The 27,750-nt window shown below is 38.9% G+C and overlaps 1 protein-coding gene across 1 annotated transcript in view; it reads right to left on the bottom strand.

Moving 5' to 3' along the window:
- Nucleotides 1–27,358, bottom strand: part of TSPAN5 (tetraspanin 5) — a 69,236-nt gene extending 41,878 nt beyond the window's left edge. Inside the window, exons 1-2 of the mRNA XM_018073423.1 lie at nt 27,323–27,358; nt 25,461–25,520 (exon numbers count right to left, since the gene is read on the bottom strand). Coding sequence (XP_017928912.1) covers nt 25,461–25,520; nt 27,323–27,358 — 96 coding nt within the window. The remainder of the gene's footprint in view (nt 1–25,460; nt 25,521–27,322) is intronic.
- Nucleotides 27,359–27,750: the final 392 nt, after the last annotated feature.

Genomic DNA, 27,750 nt, shown 5'->3' with positions numbered 1-27,750 from the left:
TGAACTACAAGGCATTGCTTTCTTCACCTCTCACTGACCTTACAATAAAAACAACTGCAAAAATATATATAAACCTTTCTTCTTTTTTAGCAGCAGTAACCTGAATCAGGAACTTTTATTAGCAATTCCTAAGGTCATGAACTTTCATTTCCATATCAGACTGTTTGCCATGTAGTGTCAATAATCTGCTGATTAAAGGTCTCTCAAGTCCCACAGACACGACAGACCATGACAGCTTAATGACCCGCTTATTATAATCTGGTGTAAGATACTTCTACAAATTAACATTTTCTCATTCCAGATTAGTCTTCGGATTTATGAAGAAGTTTAGAAACAAACTGAGAGACCCAAAGCTATATATTAGACAATGAACTGAAAGAACAGATATGACAGCACCACCCACAGAGTCACTGAGAAGCTTGACCTTCAGTGCATGTTGCAAGTTGATTATCAGGAGTGCCTGGGAAGCGGCAGCTCACAGCGAGCGCTGGCTGACCCAGCAATGAGACAACAGCTACAGCACACGAGTTCTCACCATGGTTTTGCCACTGACCTGCAACAAGACCCCGCACAGGTCATGTCCCTCCTGTGCCTCAGTTTTCCCTATCATCTATTGTCTTGTCTAAATAGACTGAATTCTTCAGGACAAGGCCTCTCTCAAAGCTGACGGTTGAGTACAATACTATTCCTATTGTACAGGCAAAACACCCAGTAGTTTCTCAGGCTCAGGAAGGGTAAAGTGTTGATGAAACACTGGTTTTTATTGTTCAATTAAACAAGGCTGGATTTGGGGGTTTATGACAGATTATTGCTGGTTCGTTTCCACTCAAACATACTGAATATACAGGAAAGAACACAGCATGTGAAAAAGCATTTAGCAAAGGTTTCATTTTAGCAATGCTAAATTGAACACTCATTGGTTTCGGTCATACATTGTTACAGTGGGTTACAAATTTGACAGATTTTAAGAAGTCTAAAAGGAAAGGAAGGGAGAGAATAGAGAGATAAATGCAGGTGTAAAGGAGTAACACTACTGTTGTATGATAAAAGTATCTAGGAAAAACCCAGAGGAGACACAAGAGAAATGCAGAGGCCCATCTTTTCTAGTGGCCTGTCTTAAATGTCACTAGAAAACAAACCTAACAGCAGCCTTATCAACCATTCACACCTGACAAACTTTCATCAGTATCAGGACATTAATGGCTGTTTTGGTACCTTTTAGTCACAGCAGACAGCTATACTTTAAAGGATGCAATTACCTTGTCTGACAAAGCCAGACACTTCTTTTTTTTCCCCCCCCAATAAAAGTCTGAGTATCAAACGAGGGAGAAAAATAAAGCAAAGAACATAAAAAGCAGGATAGAGGGGATTCATGTGATTTGTGCTGTCCAGTTCATTTTCTCCTTGCCTGTCCTAATTAAAGTGCATTTGGGATCAACACAATTAAGTCTAGTAATGCCATTGAGAATCCTAAGAGAGCAAGGGTACTAAGCTTGTTTGCTACAAGCTGCATGTCCTTGTCCTTGCCAGAGTAATCTGAAGTGCTGACTAGATCGAAAACTGCTCCTTGTGATATTTTTTGCCACTCTCAGACATCACAAATATAATTCAGGGAACTCCAAGCTGGTAGGGACCAAGACCACAGATGGAACCCAGACAAGACAATGAAGAAATACTAACAACAATGTGAAAAAAAAAGAAATTCCAAAAGTGTGTTAACATTTTTCTCTGTGGCAGTACTTGTTACCCGCTATCTTGTCTGTTCCAGATTTCCTCATCTGTTTTGCATGTCCACCCAGTTCTCAGAAGAGAAATTCCCCTATGAAATAAGGCTTGGAGCAAAATCCTTGTTTTGCTTGAAATCTGCTTGAAGCAGATTTCTTTCATTTAGATCCCATACAGATTGCATTAGTTGCATTAGATTATTTTAAAAACAAAGAGAAAACCCAAAAAACAAGAACAGAAGCTTTTTCCAATGTGCTTTTAGGCAGCGACCAGCTTTAATCAGCTCCTCCGGAGAAACAAAAATTAAAAAGCACTTAATGACCATCCCATGCACTGCAATATAAATTTACTACTCAGTGACAAAATGTTCATTCTTTAATGTTCTCTGACAATGTTATTAGCAATGAAGACAGCAAAACAGATCTAGAGTTTTCCATATGAATTACCAGTTTCAAGCGACTAATTCATGTAATTTCAACTGAATACTTACTGTGCAGTCCCAGTGGTGTTTAAAGGACAATTTCCAATTAGAATGTTCATGGTCTCTTTATGTTGCAGGCTGGATTGTTTTGGGTTTTTTTTCTTTGGATAGGGTTTTTGTTTTATTTAATAAGAAAAAAGTTACACTTACAAATAGAAGGATTTCTAAAAGATTCATATTTCCATCCAAAATGGTGACTCTGTTCATTCAGATACTTTTACTACTTCCCACAGACTGTCAGTAATGACAGGACAAAGTAAATTTTACATCAGAATTGGCAGAGTTGTTAAAGTAAGCGAGTGGTTGTGTGGCGCTTAGTTGCCAGCTAAGGTTAAACCACAACAGCATATCAAAGACATGAAACAACTCTAAATTTTTTAAAGCTTGAAAGCTTCAGAAGGTAGCATCTCCTTAAATCACAAAAACAGTGCCAGTGTTTTACTACACTCATTGCAAAAAAATTCTTCCTTATGTCTAATCTAAATCGATCCTCCTTGGTTTGAACCTGTTAACCTTCGTTCTATTGGAACAGAATCTCCTAAAACATTTGTCCCCACCTTTCTTATAGGTACCCCTTAGGTGCTGGAACGTGCTATAATCTTCCCCTGGAGCCTTCTCTTCTCCAGGCAGAACAGCCCCAGCTTTCAGCTTGTCTGCACAGGAGGTGTTCCATTCCTCTGATCATCATCATGGCCTCCTCTGGACCCACTCCAACAGGTCCATGTCCTTCCTGTGCCAAGGACCTGAGAGCTCAAAACAGTATTCCACATAGGGTCTCATGAGAGCATCTTTTAAAACATTTTTTGGAATCAGTGGAAAAAGGATCATAAGTTGATGTTACTGGTTTTCAGCTTACAGAATCAAAACACAGGCTCCTGATGAGAAGTTTTATCATGTTTGCCACGTACCAGGGCAAACCTCTGCCAAGCCCGGCTCCACTTGAAAAAGCAACAGAGTAACCATTAACTCAGATATTTATCAAATTTCCAAAACCAATAATGGCTCTGAAGCAAATCAAATAATGAATAGAAGCTTCTTTTCCTCCATTCAAAGGAGGACAAACGTAATCTACAAATACAAAAAAAAAAAAAAAAAGTCTGGCAACTGTCTTTGTATTCTTTATAAAATAAAACCTGACAGATGGTGCTCCTGCCCATGGCAGGAGAGTTGGAATAGATGATCTCTAAGGTCCCTTCCAATCCAAACCATTCTGAGATTATTTCATGCCACAAGACTGCACTTCCCCTGTGCACTTTAAGTGCTCTCAATGACACCCACTGCATTTAGATCAAAAAGGTTTCCCTGAGGACACTGACACTGCAGTTGTGCACTGTGCTGAAATTATTTTGATTAATGTCAACATAAAAAGTGAAAACCTCGTTTTTACAGCAATATCCACCCACATCTTGTGCCTCTCCTGGGCCCCATTACCTCCAGCAAGACTAACTAGTCCTGGGCATTTTGAAGGAATTTCAATTAAGAGGCTCTTATTGTCAAGTTTGGGTAAGTAGTCTTAGTGAATCTACTAGGATGACAGTAAGAATGACAAGAATAAGCTAAGTGGGTAATTACCAATACCCCCCTGCCAAAATGGAAGGACATGACAAGGTGCCTGTCCTAAGTCTAGTGCCATTCAATATTTTTCTTAAAAACAGGATAAAAGAAGACAGCACATTTAATAGGTTTTGCTACAGAAGTCAGAATGAGACCTCAAGTTTATTTTAACAGAGTAGAGATCAAAACAGAATGAAATCATCCATTCATCAGGGACAATGTACAAGGAGCTACTCAAAAGTTGACACAGTCAAGTGCAGAAGTGCAGTGCAGAGAACAGCACGTGGCAGTTCTTCACAGAAAAAGATCTAATGCAGGATTATTCAAATGGCTGACGCTTGTTAAGACTCTCAGCGCAAGTAAATTCTGCCCAGACTCAAAGGTCTCAGCTATTTATACATATATACACATATGCACACATATAGCACGTAGACTTCTCAGGAGAATCCCCCACTTCCCATCCTTTTTCTCATTCCAGGACAGCAACACCAAGGCATTGCTGCAGTTTCAGCCACAATAACGATGTGCCTCTCTGGCAAAACCAGAGTCATACACTGCTTCCTTACTGAGAAGGTATAATTAAAAAAAATTAAAGATTAAAAATAAGTGTTTTAAAGACCTAAGGTAAATTGTAAGTTAAGTCAACAATAAAAAGCTACTATACAAACCCCACAAACTTCATACAGGAGCTTAAAAATGAAGCAATATATCCTGCAAAATATAGACAGTAATCCTTACGTTCTACTTAGTCCCTGTAAAGCTTAGCTGGATGTTACATCTAGTTTTAGGCACTTAACTTTTACAAAGACATGGGCAGCTTATAGTATCTAAGAAAGCAAAGAAATGACTGTTGGCCTCAAAAGAACAGGCTTATGATCTTTATTTACAAGGCAAAGGGCAGCAAACTGGTAATAGCGTTTATTGCATAAGGAAAAAAGAATAACCTGTACTCTGCGTTCAAACAGAAACAACAACAGGCTGTTATTTAATCAAAGAGGATTCAGACGAGACATCAAATAAAGCTTTCTCATAGCACAACACTAGAACACTTCAGCTTCTCTGGGAGGTCTCTGTCCTATTGCTTTTCTGAGGTCAAAAACACTGAATACTTCGGCCTTCCCTGTATGATCCATTATTAAGTTGCCTCCGTATTCAATAACAGACCTGTATTTTCAAAGAACTTTCTTTTCGCTACTGGTATACTTGTAGAGGTCCTTCTTGACAATTTTTTATGTCCCAAGCTAGTCTGAACTGCAACTAGGCTTTGGCCTTTTTGGTAGAATCCCTAGGGCCCATAGGATGCTTGCAGGCACCTCTGCCTTTCCTGTCCTTTCTTGTATTTCTTCTACGCTCTCTTAATACATTTGAGTTCATTAAAACTCCTTGCTTAGCTAAACATCCCTTCTTCTGACATTCTTAGCACTCCTGCACACTGGAATGATTTGTTCCTTAAAGACCTCAATCAAATCAAACTATTAGCAGTTTTCTGTTATCAAGTATCAATAAGGGAAACTGATTTGGATTCAAAATCTTTTTTTCACATTTCTGAAATTCAAGTGACAAGTTACAAGGTAGGGTTAAAAATTCCAGAAAGGCAAGCACTTCAAAAAAAAGAAAAACTTGTAGAAGTAAGTTATCACTGAAGCTGGTACAGACCAACTTACAGGCTGTCATTATAATTATTTTGCTTTGTCTCACCCACATCTTCAATGAATACACATTCTTTGCTTTTGAAAGCTTTTTTTTCTTGTAGCAAGAACAAGTTGAACGCATTAAAAGGTTTTCTGAGTGAAACAAAAAAATGCAAACTGAAGAGACTACTGTAAGACTCCCAGACTTAGCAGTATACACACTAAGGATAATAAACCTTTACACCTCAACACTCTCAGTGTTATCATTTAAGATTGCATATTTTTTATTTCCTCACTATAAAAGACTTAATATCATGCTGCAAATGATCACTTTAGGGAAATCTGACAATCCTACTTTTAACCCCAGGCTGGAAAGAGAGCTAGTTCACTCCTCCAAACCAGCATCTTCCCGAGGATGTAAGTGCCTCTGTCCTCCAACTTTGACAGACAATAGATCCACTCAAGAATCACGGGCTCTAAAGGCCTAAAATAGTTAAATAGATTTTCATGGTGTGTAAATCACATACCAACTAACTGCTGCTTATAAGTTTATTCCCATGAACCTTGTACCTTCCACACAATACAATGGTCTAGAATAGATGAAATATTAATGCAGTTTGCCTTATAGTAGCAGAGATTTTTTTTTTCTTAAATTATCTGACTCCTACTGCTAAAAAGAGGTAAAGAAGCTGCACCAATTGGAGAAATCTGAAAGAATATTCTTTTGCAAACTGCTGGCAACTGTCACTTCACCAACATAATGTCAACATCATAAACTCTAACTCTCTTTAGCCATTCCCCACAAAAGAATGAACAGAATATACTCTTAATTTTAAGGATCACATAAGAAACACAAATATTAGCTATAAACTTTACTTGCAACATTTCACTGCTTTATGACCTAATGCCTTTCTTTTGCATGCAGTCCCCACCTCCATCAGCATGCTGGCTTTGGCTGGGATAGAGTTAATTGTTTTCACAGTAGTTAGTAGGGACTATGTTTTGGATTTGTGCTGGAAAGAGTGTTGATAAGGCAGGGATGTTTTTGTTACTGCTGAGCAGAGCTTGCACAGTCAAGGCTTTTTCTACTTCTCATCTCATCCCACCAGCAAGGAGGCTGAGGGTGCATAAGGAGTTGACAGGGGGCACAGCTGGGACAGCTGACCCCAACTGACCCAAGGGATACCCCACACCAAATGGTGCCATGTTCAGTACATAAAGAGGGGAGAAGAGGGAGGAAGGGGAGGACGTTCAGAGCGATGACGTTTGCCTTCCCAAGTACCTGTTCAATGTGATTGAGCCCTGCTTTCAGACTGGCTGAACACCACTCTGCCCATGGGAAGTGGGGGATGAATCTCTTGTTTTGCTTTGCTTGTGCCTGTGGCTTCTGCTTTATCTATTGGATTGACTTTATCTCAATCCATGAGTTTTCTCACTTTTCCTATTCTCTCCCCCATCCTGATGTGGGGGGACTGAGTGAGCAGCTGTACGGAGCTTTGTTGCCAGTTGGGGTTAAAAGCATGAAAATTAGAAAAGTTATATTACAAAAAATGACATTTAAATTACCAGAAAGTAATAAAAGAACTTGCAAATATGGCAGATGTCTGCTAGTTATATTTATAACAGAACAATTGGGATTTTTCCCTCACTTGAATGAAAAAAAATGTATAAAGAAAAAAAATATAATATTTCCTGATTGAAGGACAAAGCAAACCAAGTTGAAAAAAAATGCAAGAACTGTTAAGCAATTTCTGTGATACAAAGCAATTAAAAAAATCAGTGTGTTTATGTATGTATATATAAATACACTTATCTATACACGCATTATTCTAGCATAGCTTAGGTTATTTCAACATTAATCAATGAGAATTTGCAACAGTCTCTGAATAAAGGGACAATAATAGCACCTTTGCAGGCAGGATTTAATGCTCAAGAACCTTTTAAGAGAAAGGGGAATTACATCCTCTCAGACTATTCCAGAAAACAAAACAGAAACTTCTGTTTCTGTTTTCTAACAAAACAGAATAAAGTTTACACTTTTCTGACTCCTATTCCTCACTCAAAAAACCAACACATATCCACCTGCTTAGCAGGAACATCAGTGGGGTTTCCTACCTATTGAGAAAGACACTGGCATTCTACTCCTTCCGGTCACCACCGTGCAACTCCTTTGATTAACAAGGAGCAATACTTCTTAGGCTTAGAGCCTTTCTTTAATTCTCAGTACTAGAAAATTAAAATCCTCAAAATAGGGAGGCATCAACTCTTCCAAGTGTTTTATGGACCTCTTAGTAATTAAGTTTTTCCACAAAACTCTAACTACTCGTTACTGTTAGCTTCAGTTAACTAGTTATTTGTTACTTGAGATTCTCTGTTTTGCTTGGCTCATTAGTCTTCACAGGCAAATAAAAATATAAAAATCAGTAGTCCAAAATTCCCACTATATTAGTTTAAATTATTACTAAAAATCAAGTCTCATATCTTGGAGCCTTGATATTTTTCAAGGCTTGCACTGGCAATGTTAGAAATCACCTAACTGTGACTGTATTTTATCACTTCATCTTACTGGAGAGCTGATGCTTTTATTAACAGATAAGAAAGCAATCCTGTTACGTCTGAGGTCAACCTTCTCTTGAACTCCTATAGCCCATCTTAAGAAGGGCAAACAATTGTCAGCATAGGTAATGCCTGTCTCAGCATCTCAAAGCTCTTTATAGGACATGCATGATAATTAAATATTTAATAAGCATGTAATTAGTATGTGTAACATGTTAAGCAACAAGGGAAGATGTGCAAATTTCCACTTAGTGTTAGAAAAAGTCATGACATAAAAGCTGTAACAATAAATGGGTCATGTCTAGAAGTTCTGGGAAAAGATTTCTGGATCCCTAGTGATCCTATTGCACTCCCAGGTCTTGCAGTATGGGACTCAAAAGAAGAAAGATTTCTGCTGATCAGGGGTGTCTTACTCCCAGCCACAGGTCTCTCAGAGCAAATAATACAAATTACCATATGTGACAGTAAGACACTGAATATGCAAATAATCCAACATTAAATTCTGTAATTCTATAGGTTGAAAAAACAAGAACAAATGTTTTAACTGTCCACCAAACAGGTCAACAAGCATTTCTGTAGACTCACAAATAAAAACTATGTGTCTTTTCAACCTGATTTATATACAAACAGTAATTAAGCAAGTTACAGAATGACCAACTGATTAAACACAGAACAAAATACATCTCATTCCTAAATGGGTTTCATGTAAGATGCACACACATACACAAAAAAAAAAAAAAGACTATGAAGAAGTCTGATGTGCAAGATTTGTGTATTCATTTGTCCAAGCACCAACCTGATCTCCATATAAGAGAAGGACAAGACTGAGAACAGTGGAGTCATTTTAACAGGCTGAAGTGAAGCAGGACATGGAAAAATATGAGGAGCAGCTCTCCATGATAAAGGGAATGCAGGCACCTATACCACTGGTTTAGAAATACTAATTTCAATCATCTTGGAATACCACAGAATAAATCTGAACAAATGTTCAGTTAAAAAAAAAAATCAATCCTGACAATAAACTGGGGAGGGAAAAAAACCCTAAAAAAAAAAAAAGATATAAAAAAGGCATATAAAATAATTCAGGCCTGAGATGGCAATCTCACTGCCTTTCCACAGAATTCAGTCTTTAATCCTTGAGTATGTATATTAGACAGCCACTATCAGTCATATTGCTTTTAGTAGATGCAAATAAAAACAAGCAAGACAACAAACCACACTGAGCACTGTGAGCAAGCAAAGTCAGGGGGCTGATGAACAGAGAAGCTGAGACCTATCATGAGAAACTGCAATTTTATGACGAGGAGCAAGAAGGAACTCCATGCCAACTAGCATTCACAGGGCTTCAAGGGTAATCCACTGGTCAACTGCATTAAAAGCAGGTATGCTGTTTTACCCAAGTGAGCAAAGACAGCACCCTGCTCTCTCACAGCCAGCTGACTTTGCTGAATCTTGTGCACTACAAGAGAAGGACTGTTTAGGAATGAGCTAAAAATTCAAACAGACAATGTGAAAGATGATCCTGAAGTTGTAAAGCAAAAATCACACTAGACTTGGAAAATAAGAAATTTAAGTGTCCTGCAAGGGTCCTAACAACATCCAGATCAAGAAATCAACACATCTCTTTGATGGATGACCATGGAAGTTATCACAGAGTAATCAAGAGTCTAGTTGCTCAGAAACTTCTTTAGGATGCTAGAGACATCTGTTTAATTTCTCAGTTTGTCTGAGCCAGGGACTGAATCCGATTTGAATTTCTTCTGCAGACAGAGTGACAAAATTAACTGTATTACCAGCCAACCAAACAATTCCATATTGGAAAAATGCTTTCCCCTAAAAAGAAATGAGAAGTAAAAAATAGACACTTCCTTGTTAAAGTTTGAACAAACTGACATTTCTTTCTTAATAGACTGTGAGTAAGTTGGTTGACTTAGAAATCTCCTTAGAAAGGGAGATTTTCCTTAATTTATTGTTACTGAAACGCTTTAATTTGGTAACTTACAAAGGTTACAAATACCCTTTTTTCGCACCCCCCAAACTCCAGAATATTTCCCCCATCTGTGCTTTTGCAGGTGAATGCCCAGTTTCCAGGATCCTTGCCTAGACAGATACAGCCCCAGCAAGCAGAAGTCTTTGATCGGCTTCCAACTGACTGCTGGAGAGAATTTGTTTGGGGCTGATGCTCTCATAAAACAGCATGGAAGTAAGTTATGCTGTGCACAGGGTCACAAAAGAAACATTCATTTTCAGAGTAATGACCTGGCTAACACAAGCAGCCTCTACAACTTTGCAGTCCTGAGTTGCTCTTGCTATGAGGAACTTTCTTGTAACTTACTCAAGTAGAATTGTCAAGGACCACACTCATATCTACCACTGAGAATAAGTGTGGTGTCCCAAAGGAAATCAACATTAGTACTTCTCCAGATGAGAAACCGTGGCATTTACTGAAGTACTTTTGCTGCTGTACTTCCTATAATTACTTCTTCAAACCCTCATCTGTTTTGATTGGTACAGGTCCATGACTAGCAAGGAAGCTATCAATGTTCCTTTGGGGAAAGCAGGGACACAGCTTCAGACAGAGGTCTTTAAGTAAGAAGCACACTTTGCAGACAAACTGGCCAGTGCTTAATATATGCTTCTACTTTTGGTTAGCACTACTTGAAATGTTGTGTTAGCAGAATTCTGTCCCTCCCAAATGTAATATGTCCCTAATTTTGGCCAGTCTATTTAACATCATATATATCTGAATCCCTGCCCTATATTACCTTCCATAGAAAAAGTAGAAATCAGCATGGACATGACATAGGAAACAAGTTAGGAAAAAACCTTTATCTGTAACTTCCCCTAAAATGATGTCAGTCAAGGAGCAACCTGTGGCTTGTATGGAGTTGGCAAACTGCCCTTTGGATACAGAAAGCAGATGGGTTATGAGCTACTGGATACTAAAGGGCTTAGACTTAGAGAGGGAAGAAAGGACTTTGTTAAATCCAATCCTTAAAATTCTCAACAAAAGACAACTGTCCTTTGCTAGCAGACAGTTCATCTTGATGTCAGATCAATCAGGGCCACTGGTGCTTCAAAGGCTGCTACACTGATGCCTCAGAAGTAATTGTCCAGATCATTCCCAGTTTTAAAAGCCCTCTTCCAGCAATCTGCACAAATTCCCAGCCCACTCAAGAGTCATGCAAGAAATAGTCAAGATAACAGCTGAAGAAATGGGTGTAAAATCTTGAGCAAAAGCCAGCAGTTCCCAGAAAACAGATCTTAATTCTATACTCCATTCCTCTCAGGCAGACTGCAGGGCAACGTGCAATAGCCAACTTCTTAGGGGAACATTAATGCCTTTGGACAGAGACTGGGAGGAGTAAAACACGGCAGTCCATGAAGGCAAAGAAAATAGTCCTAAAGAGGCAGAGGTAAGAGAGAGGTGACATTTTCAGCTTTATCTCACTTGATTGGACAGAAGCGCACATCACTTGGGCCTTTTGTCAAAAACAAGGGAAGACTAGAAATGACAAGGCAAGTGAAAAAAAATAACCTAGACTAAAGAACAAATTCACCCAAGTGTTTAAGTGGGGTTAAACTAGATCCCTGTACTATTTATGTAACAGAAAAATATTGCGATGATTGGCAATTTATGAGTAATTATCACACCTATTATATAAAGATTTTTTAAGGGAATTTTGGCTGTTATATAATTATTCTATGGGACACCATCTGTCCTTAAGTCTTCACAAAACTACACGTATGTTGTTTTCACCAACTGCTGTAGTAGACTCACATTCTCATCCTGCTTACGTGCTGCAACATAAGAAATCTATTCATATCATCGTGAATATGTCAGAGCCAAATATCAAGCAGTGCTCTGCCAGCAGCTTCTTTCGAAAGCCAGGCCACGTCCTCCTATGTTAACTAGTAACTCAAGGGTGCAGACCTTGAGCTAACTCATCGTTAATTCTTGCTTTGCTGAGGCTTTCCTTTGGCAACAGAGTTAGGATCTGAATAATAAGGGACACTTCAGTTATTCTTAGCTCTTTTCTTTTTCCCCTCTTGTCCCTCTTTTTCAAGTTCTGGAAACGACAACTCAGAACTTTAACTGTTCAAAGAGTTCCTGTCTATAAAACAGGATCCTCTGCAGAAGGTTCCTACTCCATCCCTTTGGATAAGGTGTTTGGATAAGATCAAAGGCATATATTCATTTTCTCTCCAATAAATATTGCAGCTGTGGGCCAAAGGATTTTAGAATTATTAGAGAGGAAGGGGGAGACGGTAACACATTTAGGTCCTTACTTCCTCTGTATTCTTGTCAACAAGTCAGCAAAAGTTTGAAGAGTGGTGGTACCAGAATTGTCACAGCCCACTGGTACAGGACCAAGATTTTGCACAATTCAATATATTCCTCCTCTCCCTCAAAAAAAGATAGGTAGTTACAAATTATCATGGTTATTTACATATGCCTTGCTATTTTGGGATATCAGCATAACAAACAATAACAAAAAAACCCAAACAAGACAAAACACAATTACTGGTTGAATTGAGAAACTGCATGGAAGAGCCAACTGAATTCTCCAGGTGCAGGATCACACACAATGTAAAACACGAAACCAAATTCTTTACCTATACCTCCATGTAGTTTTCAACTCAAGGGCCCTCAGAAACAGACTATGCATCAACATATCAAGCTAGCAGTGCTGCTGAAAACAAGTGAAAGTTCAAATTAAAATATATTTTATCAAATAAAGCCAGATCTTCACATGAAGTCTATATTTCCTTTTTTTCCCATAAGTACAGAAGAGTTCATACAATTTCTCATAGCCACTAGGACAGTTACAACACAATCAGCTGAAGTGGAACTGTTCCTCTTTGCAAGTGCTCACAGAAGAAACAATAATCTGAGAAACTGGACAGCCAAAGTAACCTGATTTCTTTCTTTTAAAAATTGCAGAATGATCACTTTTTTTAAAGTGATGACTGGCAATTAAAAAACTGCCAGATATAAAATAATCAATTAAAAATTGAATAAACTGTTGATTTGGCACTATATTTGAGCCATTAACATTTTAGAACTGATAATAAGTCTTCCAAATGTAAGCTTTGCACAGAAATTGGTTACAAGGTTTAAAACAAATTTTGCGCAATGCAATGCAAAATGTTATAAATGAGATGAAACAACAGTCAAACGTTGGACCCTTTAGGTAAGACTTACAAAAGGTGTCATACAGATTCGCACATGTTAACCAGTACTGGGGAACATTACCATCATGAGCCACTGGCTTCAGGTCTGAGAATATGGCACTTATTTTGTGTAGCTACGTATGTGATTCGTAAGTATTTTTAAAACTAGCGTTCCACTCAACTGAGAAGGAAAGACACAGTATGTGTGGCAACAGCACTCAACCCATTTTTTGTTCTGCAGGAACAAAAGGAAATTACAAGGGCATAACCCAAGGATGGAGCAAGAGCTGTCCGGGTGCTAAGCCTGCCGCAGGTGGGTGAGCAAGGCCCCTTCAGGCTACCTGTAGTGCTTTCCATCCAAACCTGACCAACTCAAAACACTGTAGCTTCTGTTACTGGCACCACATGGTATAAGCCCATACAGTGCTCACTTCACACTTTCTGCACAGTCCAGCAAGTCCTGTTGTGTCAAATACAGAGCTGGGTGGCAAATAGACCTACAGCGTGGCTCTTTTACCCTTCCCCAACTCCAGGTGTTCCCTCATGGCAATCCCCAGATGTGAGCTCAACTGAATCAGCGTGGGCTCAACACTGAGACACTTGGCCCCATGAGACCCTTTACTTCATTTGAAAATGTTTTTAAACTAATGAATGAACATCATAAACTTGCTGAACTTCAGTTTTTCAAAACGCATTCCTTGTAGGCTTCATTCTCAGTTACAATCACACTGAATTCCCATAAAGCAAAGCCTTTGGAACAGAAACTGCTCTGTGAGGAAGGGAATTCAGGAAAGCCCATTTCTCTGCCTGCTGCTGCTGCCTCTCCTCAGTCACAGTGTTGTCACAGTACAGCAAAGCAGCTGCAGATCAGTCTGAGGACTGCCAGCTTGGGGCAGCTCCACTCAAGACAATAAGGAAATGGATACTGCATGTCTTTTGTATTAAAAGCTCCATCTTCAGTGCTGATACATACACTCAAACCTGAACAATAAGCATAGGACTGGAGCACAGCAATACTTCTAGTATATGAACAAAATCAGCTCAGGTAATCAAATACCTGGGAACAATACTTAGATTTAGCAACAAATCCATTGTTAGAAAAAGATTATTTATCACTAGCTGCTAAAAATGTATTTTGAGGAGCTCCTGTTTGTTGATCTAAATTGCTTTGCTTCCCTACAGATTATTCAAAGAAGGTAGAAAACAATTTCTTTGAAACACAATCTAAGAAAAAATTATAGTGTTAAATCTCAGCTCTTGTGAAAGGTTTTTAAAAGCATTCAACTAAATTTACTATTATGCTGTCATGTAAAATAGGCTTTCAATAGTATCTGTGCCAGTACATCTCCCACAATAAAGTAACTTCTAGCAGACTCAAAAGTATCTTAATATTTTCCTCCAGAAGCTTTAAAGTCTCACTTCAGCTGATAAGAACAACATATTCACTATAAAAGCCTTTTCACATGAAGGTAGCTCTGCTGCTCTTGTATATGATAAACAAGTTCCACCACATCACTGTTCCCAGCAGTGCTGCTTCTTTCCTTGAGGGTCTGCTGAAAGCATGAGCAGCTGAGTAGTTAGTGAGGGTGACAGGAGTACACCTAACCCTACTTGAAGAGAAACTCAAATTCATGGATCAGCTAGCAACAAAAGAACGTTGGCAACAAAAAGTTTTCCATCTGCTGCTTCAGGAGCATAGGGTTGTATTTCAAGTCCTTGCAGGAAGAGCTTATGTATAAGAACAGAGCAGGAATGCAGTGCTTGAAGCTAATCAAGGAAGCACTGTAAGGGAGTGACTCACGAGTGGGCACAGAGAAACATTAACCACTCCAGGCTCAAAGTGCAGGCAGAACACAAAGATAGTAGATATTACCACCAGTAGGTTTGGGTGTCACTGTCTCATGCAAAGAGCTAATAGAAGTGAAAGGGCAGCACAACAGCTACATAGCACTTCTCTTGGCATTGTTCATGCACCTAATTCATGATCGTGGCTACACTGCAGCAAATCAAAATACCAATTCTCTCTTTACTGCAATGCTGCTAAGAATAACCCTCTAAAAGTAGAACCTTTCTGTCCCATTCTGTGCAGTATACATGCACTAGTCATTGTGCTAGCAAAACAAAATGAAAAATCAAGTAGTAATGCAGTCCTAAAAAAAATACCCCAGAAATTTCAGGTCAAAATAACCCAAACCACATTCTTACTTTGCAGGTCAATGACTTAACTCTATTTCTAAGGTATACAGTAAAAATACAAGTTTCATTTGAAAAAAGTTTAAAGCAGGTTGCAAAACAATGCTGAAATGCAGAGATTTACATGGCCTAGAGAACTGCTGATCTACTGCAATGAGGCAAGGAACAAAATAAAGCTTGTTGTATAATTATACTAATATGCAGCAATTTATTCGAGAGAAAAAAAGGATTATGTAGTTCTGCAGCAAGTAACTTGCATTAAATGGAGAGAAAAAAAAACAGTGAGGAAAAGCAGGAACTACAGGTAGCTAAAAAGCAACCAAATCATAAGGATTTGGTACTCCCATTAAAAACCACAATCTTCAACAAAATCAGTTGAATCTTCTTAAGGTTCTACCATTTCAAATTCACTGCACCACTGCATTTACCTAGCAAGTAGAAAATTGACAACACCACAGAGCAGCTCTACTACATTCTCTTACAGTTGATCCTGATTTCCTTTCAAAGGTCATATGTGACACATATTGACTGGCTCTCTGGCCAGGGTTTCATCTGAGGTTATGCAAATAATCTTTCATCAGCAACAGATCTTAAGCCTGAGATCTTCCCTCCAATGCCCATTTCTCCTCCACCCTGAGACAGAGGTTGCTTCTTCTTCAAGGCACTAACACTACTTTGTTTAGCTGGAACTATGAATTATGTCATTTTTACAAGAAACAAAATAAGGCATAAAAACAAAGGAGGTTTTCTGTATGTTTGCAACCTGTATCATTTCACCATTTCAGTTTAGAGAGCTGTCAAACCAACAATCATGCTAGTACAATTAACAGTGTCACCTACCAGCAGATGGTGAATCTGCCACCAAGACAGTCATTTCATATTACATCTAGCTGAAACTCACCAGAATTTTTCTGAAAGTAATGATGCTCTTCAAAACAAACTAAGCATCATTAAAGGGGACAGGATTTTCTATTTTCCTCTGCAAGGAGTTACTGAATGCAACTGAAAGCACCAGGAAAAAACAGTATTACTATATGAATATTTGCAACTTTGCACCCCTAATGACCAAGTACTTTGAATTAAAGCAAGACATGTCATTTTGCACCTCACTGCTCTCCTGCTGATTTATTCTGCGAGGCCTAGAACATACTTGACAATTATCTAGACACCATATTTAAGGGGGTTTTTTTTGCACACAGAGCACTTTAAAGTTTTGACCAACATATCACAGTCATCAGTGGTGTAGAAAACAGAGAACCAGCACAGTTGAGAATAGTCCTTGTTTACTGCTTCTCATATCACCATTGTGTCCTTCAACACCCTAGAGAGAGCCCCAGGGAGGAAAATAATCTTTGCCAGTAGGTACTGCCACATGCAATTCACCCCACACCAAGGGACCCCACTAACACTGCAGCTATTGTGAGAATACACTCCCACATCATCGGTGCCAGTTTACATCAACCTGGGACAGCTGTAGCCACTGCTTGATATTGCTCTTTTATCTGGCCACCAGTTTCATTTCCTCAGAGCACCTGAGGTTTTCCAAAACCTCAGGCAACAGCTATTTTTAGCACTGGTAAGTAATCTTAACAGATTTAAGAAACTCTGTGATTCTGTTACAAATCAAAGCTGAACTTCTTTACTTGAAGGGGAAAAAAAAGGATGACATTTCCTATGCCCGTGTCATTAAATATATGATGAAAAGCATAGTAAAACTAAATGAAATTGTAACTTTGCTGTAAGAGAGAACCACCCTACTGCTGTTTCAGAGTTGCTTTGAGATTTACACTGTACTGGAACAGCTAGGATGACACTAACATACAAGGACAACTCCTCTACAAGTTTTTGGCTTTTATTATGAGAAGTGATTTGAATAACAATAATCAGATGCCCCAGTTATGTAATGAACTCTTAAAACATTTCCACTTGTATTTTCTACAACAGCTGAGATCTTGCCCTAAATGACACATTTAGTTGTTCCACAGAAGAGAATGCCTGTACTTTGCAATCACGTACACAATCAAATACTGCTTTACACAATCACCCCAAATGCACTACACTTCAGAGTTTTACATTTGCATACAAATGCTCTGAGAGCAGCAATGGATGTGCTTGGCATGTACTATTAAGAGAAAAAAAACCACTAAGTAAGTGAAAGAAAAGAACTATTAAAGATCCAACAGATGGGAATGCTTAATGCAAAGACAGAAGTTACAGTCCTATTTGCAATTGCCAATTTGGTCATCTCAACCTCCTTTCACCTTGTCTCAAAAGGTGACCAGAAGAAAGGCAACAGAGGCAAGCACTGGGTTTGGGGAGGGGAAGGCGTTCAGCATTTTCAAAGAGAGCAGCTTGTAACAGTGTTAACTAATGTATCCACTGAACGGGGACTCTTATGGTTAAATTAATATGGCATGCTGCAAAATTTGCCATGGTCACCGCACACAGGCTTTAACTTAATCCCAGCTGGAATTAAAAGAAAGATTTTCCCTCCCAAACGCTTGGCCTCTCCATGTTTTGCAGTTTTAGTTGCTGTATCCATGGATGTTAATAACTGAGTAGTCAGGGCACAGAGTTCTCCCCTAGATTCTTCCACCATCACCAGTGGAAGAGCAAGCTAACCAGCAGCTTCTCATTATTTCATTCACATGCTGAGTATTTATTATGCAAAGGGACAGTTCAGCAATAGTTAACTGGTTCAAGTCATATAATCTAGATATTTTACTGCTTCAAGAGATCTATGGCACCTAGATCTATTTTTGCTCCCCACTCCAGCCCTTATGCTGACAAACAACTTTAGATGCTCTGTGTGAGAACTAGCGATTTTTATGCTTTGTGTTGAAACCTGAAGTTGTTTGCCTGTGTCTATGTGTTGAGAAAGTCTTATTTTATGTGCACTAAGTTAGACAAGATCAGTGGTTTCACTGGCACATACCTCTTACAAGAGGCGCAGATCACATCGAGTACAGCTGCTTTTAAAAGAACTTGAAGCAGTTACTTGGAGAGACTGTTAAATAATGCTTGTGTCTTCAAATTTTGTTTCAAATTGAGGAGATTCCCTGGTAAGCAGTGAAGAGGTGCAGTGACATAATGTACTCCCAAACCACAAAAGCTGGCATGTGAAGAGTTCAGAGACTTGTAAAATCTTTCATTACTAGCAGTCAGTCATCTTTTTGACCGAGCACAAGTAGGAACAGGTACTCGTGAACAGCAGTTGATGCTGGTATCGAACATCCAGAACAATGTCAGTCATCTACTTTCTCTCCACAAGGTAAAACCACTTGATAAATCACATGACAACCACCTGGGGAGCTCACCATCTGATTCATTTGCATTTCTTTCCCTATATGAAACATGCTCTGTTGTTTGAAAGTTGTAACCCCTAGAGAATGCAGGAAGTACACATTATATCCCTACTACTGGCAAATATGGACAAAGAATTAGCTCTGTTTGATTTCAAACCCAAAAGCAATTATACACAAACAAGCTCCATTCCCCAGCACATCCCCTTATTTTGCTCAGGATCACACACTCACTGTTAGCAATCTGTCCTTCCCTCAGGAAGGCGCTGAATAAAGGGGCACTAAATAAAGCTCTGATGAGAAATTAAGGAGCTACATGGATGGATTTCTCTCATCCTGTCACTATTCCCTTCTCAACATACAGTAGGCTATAGGAAAACTATAGAATTAAAGAAAATTATCAGAACAACAACTATCAAGACCTTGCAGCACATAACTCAGGTTACAGTGACATGTATTTGAGACTTACACTACATTCTACACGCTCAGTTCAAGCAGTTCAGAAACAGCAGAACAAGCCACAAATTACAAGAGATATGGTTGTAAGTTACCTGTCCCATTGATCACTGGTCATTATGTGAGTTTTTGAAGCCTGTGTAAAAAGACCAAAGGGGAACTGTGCAGCACTTTCAACCCATAGAACTCATTCTCTATTTGTCACACATTACCAAAAGCTCAGATTCCCTTTTATTCTTTCTCCCCCAGTTTGCTCAGTATTTTTAAACTCAACAACACTCTCCCCACCATTCTTGTAATTTAACCAGACAATTCAACCAGTGACCTAGTTTGTTTTCTTTTGTCACTTAGTAAGATTCAGCATTACCAATCCCAAAACTGTGCCACTATCACAGCTTCAAATTTAACATTGCAAAAATCACAACTATTTTTTTTAACATCATAACAATAAACATTGGGCTAAAAATAAAAATAAGAAATTAAAAACCCACAGCAGCATAACAAACTGCAGACAATTTTTACATCTAAAAGGTTTCTCGCTCCCCTCTTGATCTACTGCACTAATGCAAATATTACTTCCTGAAGTCTACTCGACCCCTATATTCTGCATTATTGTTTCCATTCCACATAATTCAAAATAAAACACTTTTAGAAATATGCATCTACATGGTGCTCAGCAAGGATGACAAAACCAACCATTTATTAGTTACTCATTCAGTTTATTTTGGTATGCCTTCCATAGGAACATATATAGCAGTTTTACTAGATAAGCCATTATAACATAGATACTCCTACTAAAAAAAAAAAAAGAAATACATTGAGGGGTTGCAGAGCAGCGTGAAACACATCCTTGTGCTATTCTGGTTAAGAAAGATAACTCCAGCTCTTTCCCCTTTAAAGCCTTCCACCTACAAAAGAACAATGCTCAGAAGGGCAGCATTCTCCATACAATAGCTGTTCTCTAGTATACCAGGGCATTTGTTTCCTAGGAAACAAGCTAAAAAACAACAAACAAAAACGACAGAAAGTATCCAATATGTTAAATATGCAAATAAAGTAGGTCACACCAGTTATATTTCACTCAATGAAGTGAAGAATCCACAACTCATTATATTCTGGAGTGCAGGATTAGTTTTTCAGTAACTGCTCAAAACTAAATGATCTCTATTTTTCCACAGGCACCTCTGAAGTACTCTGCTTTTTAGGAACAAATGCAAGATCAGCAAGAAAGGGCTTTACTTTCAGTATGAAAATACATGTTGTTTTAATTCCAAAATATTCTTAATGCAAAATATTCCAGCTATCTGCACAGCCTACAAAATTCTGAGCAAAGCATTGACAACAGCAAGTCACACCAAACCAAAGTCTGTTATTCCAGTCCAAGACATCACCAAATTTTAGGCAAGTTCTCACCGTCTTTGTCTATAGCCCTTAAGAGAGCTTCAGTCAGAGTAACTGGCTTCTTAACACACAAGCCAGGCCAAGCTTTACTGCAGTGGGAAGTAGAGGAAACAGAACAGAACAAACTACCCTTTTGAACAATACTTGTCAATGTCCTGAAGGTAATGTATCAGCAGTTGTTTCCCAAGCTCCCACGAAAAAATGAAGAAGGTCCTGGGAAGGTTGAGCAGGTCAGTCTCAAAAAAGAAAACAACCCAACAGCTGCATTCCCCACTCGTTCTTATTAACATGCTCTCCATTATTACACTTGAAATGACATTTCAAGAATATGCTTGGTCAGAACAAAAAGCACAGTTATTTATATTATTACAGCACTCACAGGAAACACAGGCTAGTGCAGTCAACCCAAAACAAGTGTCAAAAAACTCAAAATCTCATGATCAGCCTGTTTGAAATCATGGCAATCAACCTAGCACAATACTAAATGAACAAAGCATCTTATGTTGTGAAAAGGCCATGCCAGCAAGCGTAAAAACTGTCAGCTGAATCATGGCAGTGTCAGTTCAGAGCATAATGAATCCTACACTGTAGCTACACACTCCCTCTCTGACATTGAGCTACCGCTATAAGTCTCTTCAGCTCATATGAGGGAGCTGTAACTAAAGTGTACTGGTCATAACTGAGGGTGGAAGGAACATTGCCTGGGGAAAAAAAACCCTCCACCAATGCTATTTGTATTGCTTCTACAGTCTTTGCAAATCACAGTGTGATAGTAGGCAATTACAGTCTACCATGTACTTCAGGTACTGTTCCTATTTTTTTATCTTCTAACCTGTAAAAGAGACCAGCATGAACATCAAAGGTACCCTCATGTTTCACGTGGGTTTTGTAAGTTTTGGTATTAAATAGAAGAGGATGCAGATATGCTTCTCAGTCCTCTTCTTCACCTTTAAAAGATAACACAAACACAAAGGTATGCCAAAAATTCAGGAAAGTGTTATTTATTTAATCAGCCAGGAAAGGACAGGGAAGAGCTTTACACAAAAGTCAATCTTCTAAACCCACAAGCAAGTCAAGTGACAGTGATTCACAAAAACGCATTCAAGGATGATACAATTTCAGAACTAAAAAAGAAGTGAGCACCATCAACTGACAGGAATGGTAAAATTCCTACAATTAATTTTATGAGTCCTTAGCAACCTTTTTGGGTAATCTCACCACACCCTGGTCTCTTTCTACCAAAATATTTCTGGACTGACCAGAATTTAACAGAAATTTATATGCCTTCACATCACCACAAACAGCAAATCAGTGCACAAAATATTTCTCATTTTCTCCAAGGAGAAGGCTTACTGTTTAAAAGAGAAAAAAGGAGAAAAAAAAGATAGGAAGAGTCAACATGCTGTTACAACTGCAGCCCTCCAGAAGAGCAGCTAACAAAGGAAGACCAGCTTACTCAATTCAAGCACTAGCTGGCAAGTTCACACCAAAGAGCCACTATTGTTTGTACTAGCTGGGGTGCAGTTACCAGGAAAGAGCTACCAACAGCTACAGAAGTACCTGGCACTGCACCTCAGCATGGATGCTGTACAGACACTTGCTTTCCCATTCATCCTGCTGTATGTGACATGGAAATACAGGATGCCATCTTACAGGACTACTCATCTGGCACCTGGTACTAGCACTAAACTTATCGAAGGTTTGAAAAACACACATGCACTTTTCCACATGTGTGTTTTTTGCTTTCATATAACAGTTTAATTGCACAATATTGTCTCTAACCCCACCACTAAGATAGCTTTCAGTTGCCTAATCAGCATGATAAAATGAACAGCATGAGCAAGTCCTGATACTTCCCTACCTCCAAATCCATAAAATCAATTACATAAATCAAGACATTTTAATGTAATGTGGATTAAAAGGTTCTAAGCTTAGGCATGCTTTGCTTTTAGGCTTTCACAATGTGGAATATTATTTAGTATGACAAAATGGGATAGCCTGTTTATTCATTCAGGAGAGGTATTTGAATTACCACTGACATTTGTTCATTGCTTCCAGATTTGGGAAATCAGACAAAGAAACACAGTAAACAGCTTGATCCTGAACACCATTCAGATCCTTTTAGTGAATCCTCCCACTCTCCCTGTAAGCAAGGAGTCACCAGTCCCATTATAGTCCTCCTCACCTAACCTAACAGCAGGATAATTCTATTCTGATCGATGGGTACTGAACGCAAATTTCAATTACCGTATAAGTAAAACCTGCTGTAAGAGTTATTGATTCATGCAAAGAAGTTCACCCAAGGAGGGGTGGGGATGGGTGGAGAGGAACATTTTTCTCACCGGTCTTGGAAGAATGTTTACTCGCCTTCAAGTTTAAAGAAGGAGAACTTTTCATCCTGCCTGTCTGCCATTATAAGCACCACACATGAAAACTGTGATTAAAGATACAGGGACATCAACCCTGCTCCTCTTGAATCTCATTACTGCATGCATATGCATTAGGCATTACCGAAGATGGTCCAGACACTAAATATACAGGGAGGAAAAGAACAAGCACTCCATTAGCAGGCAGTCTGGCAAGGCCATGGTTTCATTAAGCAGCAACAAAGCAGTTAAAGCACTCAGTAGTTGATTTCAGAGGTATTTTATTCAAAGACATTAAAATAAATCTAATTACAAAGGTAGTAATGGCATTTTGTTCTTGTTAAGTCCAATTGGTAGGCAGAACAGCAATTCCACCGTTAGTCCCATGATTATTTCCAAACACTACCATATGCTTATACAATTTCCATAATATCTATGACATTTATAAGGAATAATTTTAAAACAGGGCAAGTTTTCAAAAAGCACTTAGATGACCTATTAACATTTAACATGGACTCCAGTCTGCTGCATTATCAATGAGAGATTCTTATCAGCCTCCATCAGCCTGAAGCCACTTGTGAAGATGGCCACAGCTTACACTACTTTGGAAAGCTTTATCAAATTCTTACTTCAGAGAAAAGAGTCTTTGCAAATTAAGACCCTTTTCCACAGTAAACAAAAGGCAGTGCCATTGATTTCAGGTAAGACTCTCTAAGTGCTTGAAGCCTATTTTTGTTCAGTTAAGGCCTAAATAACTCTTAACAAAAAAAAATTAACTTGACAGCTACACTTAACTTCATCAAAGAACCCTGGAAAAATGTTGTTGAGACTGTTCCCTCCAGAACTGTTTCTCCACTCAGAAGATGCAGATAATCAGAGCAATGCTTTGATGAAATGCCCCAACTGCCCAGTCAGAACTTCAAGCTCACAATGACATGTTAGAAGAGGATTGAGGGGGGAACGTCCACCTAACTTGAAAACACTGCAGTTTTTAACAAAATGAACCATCTGGAAAAGTGTTTGTGGCTTAACGTGCTCTCTGAAAGTTAAAAGAGGATATGAAATTCACACACAATGTATCAATACATTTACACTCAAGTGCCCAATAAGCCAAACCAGCTTGTGGAATCCAGAGCAGGGAAAAGCAGAGAAGGTAGGCATAGTTCCTTTAACAAAAAGACTAAAAATAATCATCATCCTCATCACTTATCACCTCTGTAAGGAAGGGTCCTCACATTTAAGCACACTGAGCCAAAGAACATCTATGGTAGACACATATAGGGTAAATAGAAAACAAGCTCCTCACAAAAAGAATACAGTTGGGTCAGAAACTCTACATAGCCAATTTTGAGGCATAGCATTCCATCCCACCACTAAGCAGCTCCCTCTCTGCCCTCTGGGAGTTAAGAACCCCTTTACAAACACCAGGCTTCAAAACAATAAAGACTCATCTGAGAAAACACTCCACTCACTGCTGTGCCCTAAGTCACACACACACGCACACAATGGCAACGCAATGGTTCTGATGTTTCTAACTCTCCGACTGACTTCGTGGGGAGAAGAGAACAGGAATTAGCCCTGTATCTTCAGCAGCCATGAAAAGCACAAAAATAGCCTGCCTTCTTCAGGCAGTATAAAAAGCAGAAAGAAAGACTTGAGCTTTTGGTGAAACCCACATTGCTGATTCTTTTCTCTGCAAACAGCTCCAATCACTCAAGTACATAAAACATTTAGAGTTACTGGATTGCTGCTGCTATTCAGCCCAGTGGTAAAAGACTGTGACTGATACAAATGCAGAGGAAACTCTTGAGAAAAAGAAGAAAGTCAAGTGAAGATGATGTAGGAAGGTCTGATCTGCCATTGCACTGTCAGCCAAGAGTGGCCACAGGAGACTTTTGTATTTTAATTTATGCTCTCTCAGTCAGGCTGAGGAGCAGCTGCTGCTGCAGTAAGAGCAGAGAACGTACGGCTGTCAGCAGGGCAGACAGGAGGGCAGCCCTGATGCCTGATACCCTGCAGAGAGAAGAAAGATAGCAGAAAAAGAAAGACTTCCCCAGCAGGGACCCCTCACTGCAAAAACAGATTCTGGCTGGCAAGAGCAAAAGCTGTTCTCTTCAATGAGCTTCAGCAGTATTGGTATGGAGAAGAAGTGGAAAAACAGAACTAGGGAAAAACATTAAAAAAAATAAGTATATATATATATACACACACATAAACATATCTTTATATAAAAGTAAACATCCTAGCACACACTGCTCACATTGGATTTTATTAACACTAGTAGAAACCATAGTTTTGTAGCAATTACACCTTTGGAAGTATACCTAGCCCACAGCATGAAATTCACTTTGCAGGATGGGCTTATTTCTTCTTCAGTAGAATCTATCATATCAAAGACCAGGGTACGATGCAAAACACAGTTATACAGCAAACACCAAGGATGGGGGCAAGAGAGAGAACCACTCTTTGTTGCTGCCCAGAAAACACTAATTAATCCAAGTAGTTCACATATATATAAAAAAAAAAAATAAAACCCACACATCCCCCAAAAAACCCACACAAACTCACACACCTAAAAACTTAAGAAAGCCAAAACTATCAACCAAACAAAATAACATACCTTTAAATGCAAAGCCTCAAAGCACTTTGTTCTATTGTGCAAGTTTTCATTGAAGTACTTCTAAAATAGATCCCCGTGCAGCAAATAAAACAGATTTCAGGATGAACACCTACCAAACTGTTTTCTCAGGCCTTCTTCCTTTTTTTTTTTTTTCATTTCCTATAACAACAGGAATTTAGATTAAGTTGTTTATCTGGAAATCCCATTCCCAGTGGGATCAGATCATGGACCTGGGCCCTGGGAATAAGGACTTACAAAGGCATTCAGAAGCATTCATTTATTATTTCTTAGTAAAACAAAAAGTCTTAGAACTCTGTAAGCTTTTTTTTTCCCCAAGCCTAGTAAACTAACTTAAATCTAAAGTCAGCCTCTGCGTGGTCAGCTAGCTTTAAAGATCTGGTATTTTTCAGCGAGAACCTTATCACCAGCTCATGTGGCTCTCTTGCCTATCTCTTGTCTTCTCTTTGTCAGCCAGTAAATACAAGTAGTCACCCCTGACACTTATGTTCTTCCTCCCTTCTCATGACTATTATGCAAATAAACAAGAAAAGTCTCACATTTCATTTACCAGGTGTCAAATGCCATGGTATAACGTAAGGTGACTTCTATAAACTTGTCTTAACAAATTTCCTTGGGCTACAACACAACCTTAGGGATGTCATGCTTATACAGCACCGATGACTCCACTGTACTGTCTGGCCACTGATTTACCTGATGCAAACCCTCAAAGTCGTACTCCTAGCACATTGGTCTCTGCTTCAGAGACAGCCTAGGCAGCAGGTAGCACTGCCCAAAAGCCACAGACTTGCTCGTGGACTTTCTCAGGGCCCAGACAAGAAAGGAATTTCCCACCTTTCCTTCCAAAATAATAGGTAAGTGCTACATTTGAGCTCTTATGTTAAAGCTAATTTCTAGAACCTACCAAAATAGTAATCAAAGGAAGGAACAGTCTGGCAGCTGCCTGAGAACACTCTTCAGATTCACCTGCCTATCGCAAAACTCTCAGCCCTAGTATACCATTGTTACTTAATAAGGATCCACCATAACCAATGTCAGAATTAAATAAGAACTCTGGGAGTGCAGACTTGCTCATTTCTTCCTTTTGGGAGGCAAGGGAGAGAGAGGATGAAAAAGGACAAGCAATTGGAATCCTACATAAATACTGCCATCTATATACCTTGCTGTTAAACACAGCCTGGGCTGAAAATGGTTAATTCATTGTAACTGGAGGAGCTGTGTAAAGATCCAAGTAGGTCACCATCTGGAAACTTAAAGCTCCTCTTCCCAGCAGAAAGCTTTTTCATCTGTGACATCCAGCTGTAGTTGCCTTGGACTGCTACACTTACTTGACTTTACACGCCTCCTACATTTGTAATTCAACCATTCGAACCACTGAAAAGGAAGGTATCCAAAATTTGTTTCTTAATGGTATTGTGTGGAAAAGCCAGGGGCAGGGTACAGAGGGAGCAGATAAAAGGTGTTTCAAACTACATTCTTTAGATGCAGGATTTTCATTGTGGTTTCACAGAAACTAAGCAGATGAACATGAAAGTTAATTGACTCCAAGCTGCAGAATGCTTTATTAGATGCCTGTTGGAACTCCACCTCTTGCAAAAGTAAGCCAATACTAATAGGGAAAATGTACAGCTAACAACTGGATGTCACACACTTCAGAAAGGCAGAGATTCAAGGACCAACCAGATAAATTCACAAAGAAAAATCCATACAGGGATTCCAAGCACAAAGATACTGATTCTAGATCTGAAAGGCTGGGGATTCAGAGCATACTCCCTAACATTTATCACTACCTGCCTTGTTTCTCATACTTCTTACCAGCTGGCTGCTGTTCTAAGAATATTTACCTTAAACAAACCTATTGTCTGGTCCAGTATGATCATTGGTATGGTCTCTGCTGCACTTCTAAAAAGGTTGAGGACTACCTTAACAGTGATGCCTTATTTTATTCTGCATCAGGAATTCTATACCTTATTTATTCTATATCAGAAAATGCTTCAATCCAAACATAATGCTAGATGTCAGAGAGGAAAGACTAGAACAGCTCACAGCACTTCACCATAAAAGCTTCAAAACAACTTTCTGCCCAACCCTCCACAAGTTTTCATCTTGCATCCTATCCAAATCTAAGAACATTCCCATATTAAAAGGAAGACACTGATTTAACAGTTTATCTGAATTTAAACAAACGTTTCAATTCTATATATTCTCATTAAAGTAACAATTTCTTGAAAATTTCAGAGCTACCTTTAATAACACTCACAAAATTACTTCC

This window comes from Manacus vitellinus, unplaced genomic scaffold, assembly GCF_001715985.3.
Source record: "Manacus vitellinus isolate BGI_N305 unplaced genomic scaffold, ASM171598v3 scaffold_0_pilon, whole genome shotgun sequence".
NCBI classification, from domain to species: domain Eukaryota; kingdom Metazoa; phylum Chordata; class Aves; order Passeriformes; family Pipridae; genus Manacus; species Manacus vitellinus.
The sequence above is the reverse complement of the archived record's forward strand: the minus strand, read 5'-3'. Positions and strand labels throughout refer to the sequence as shown.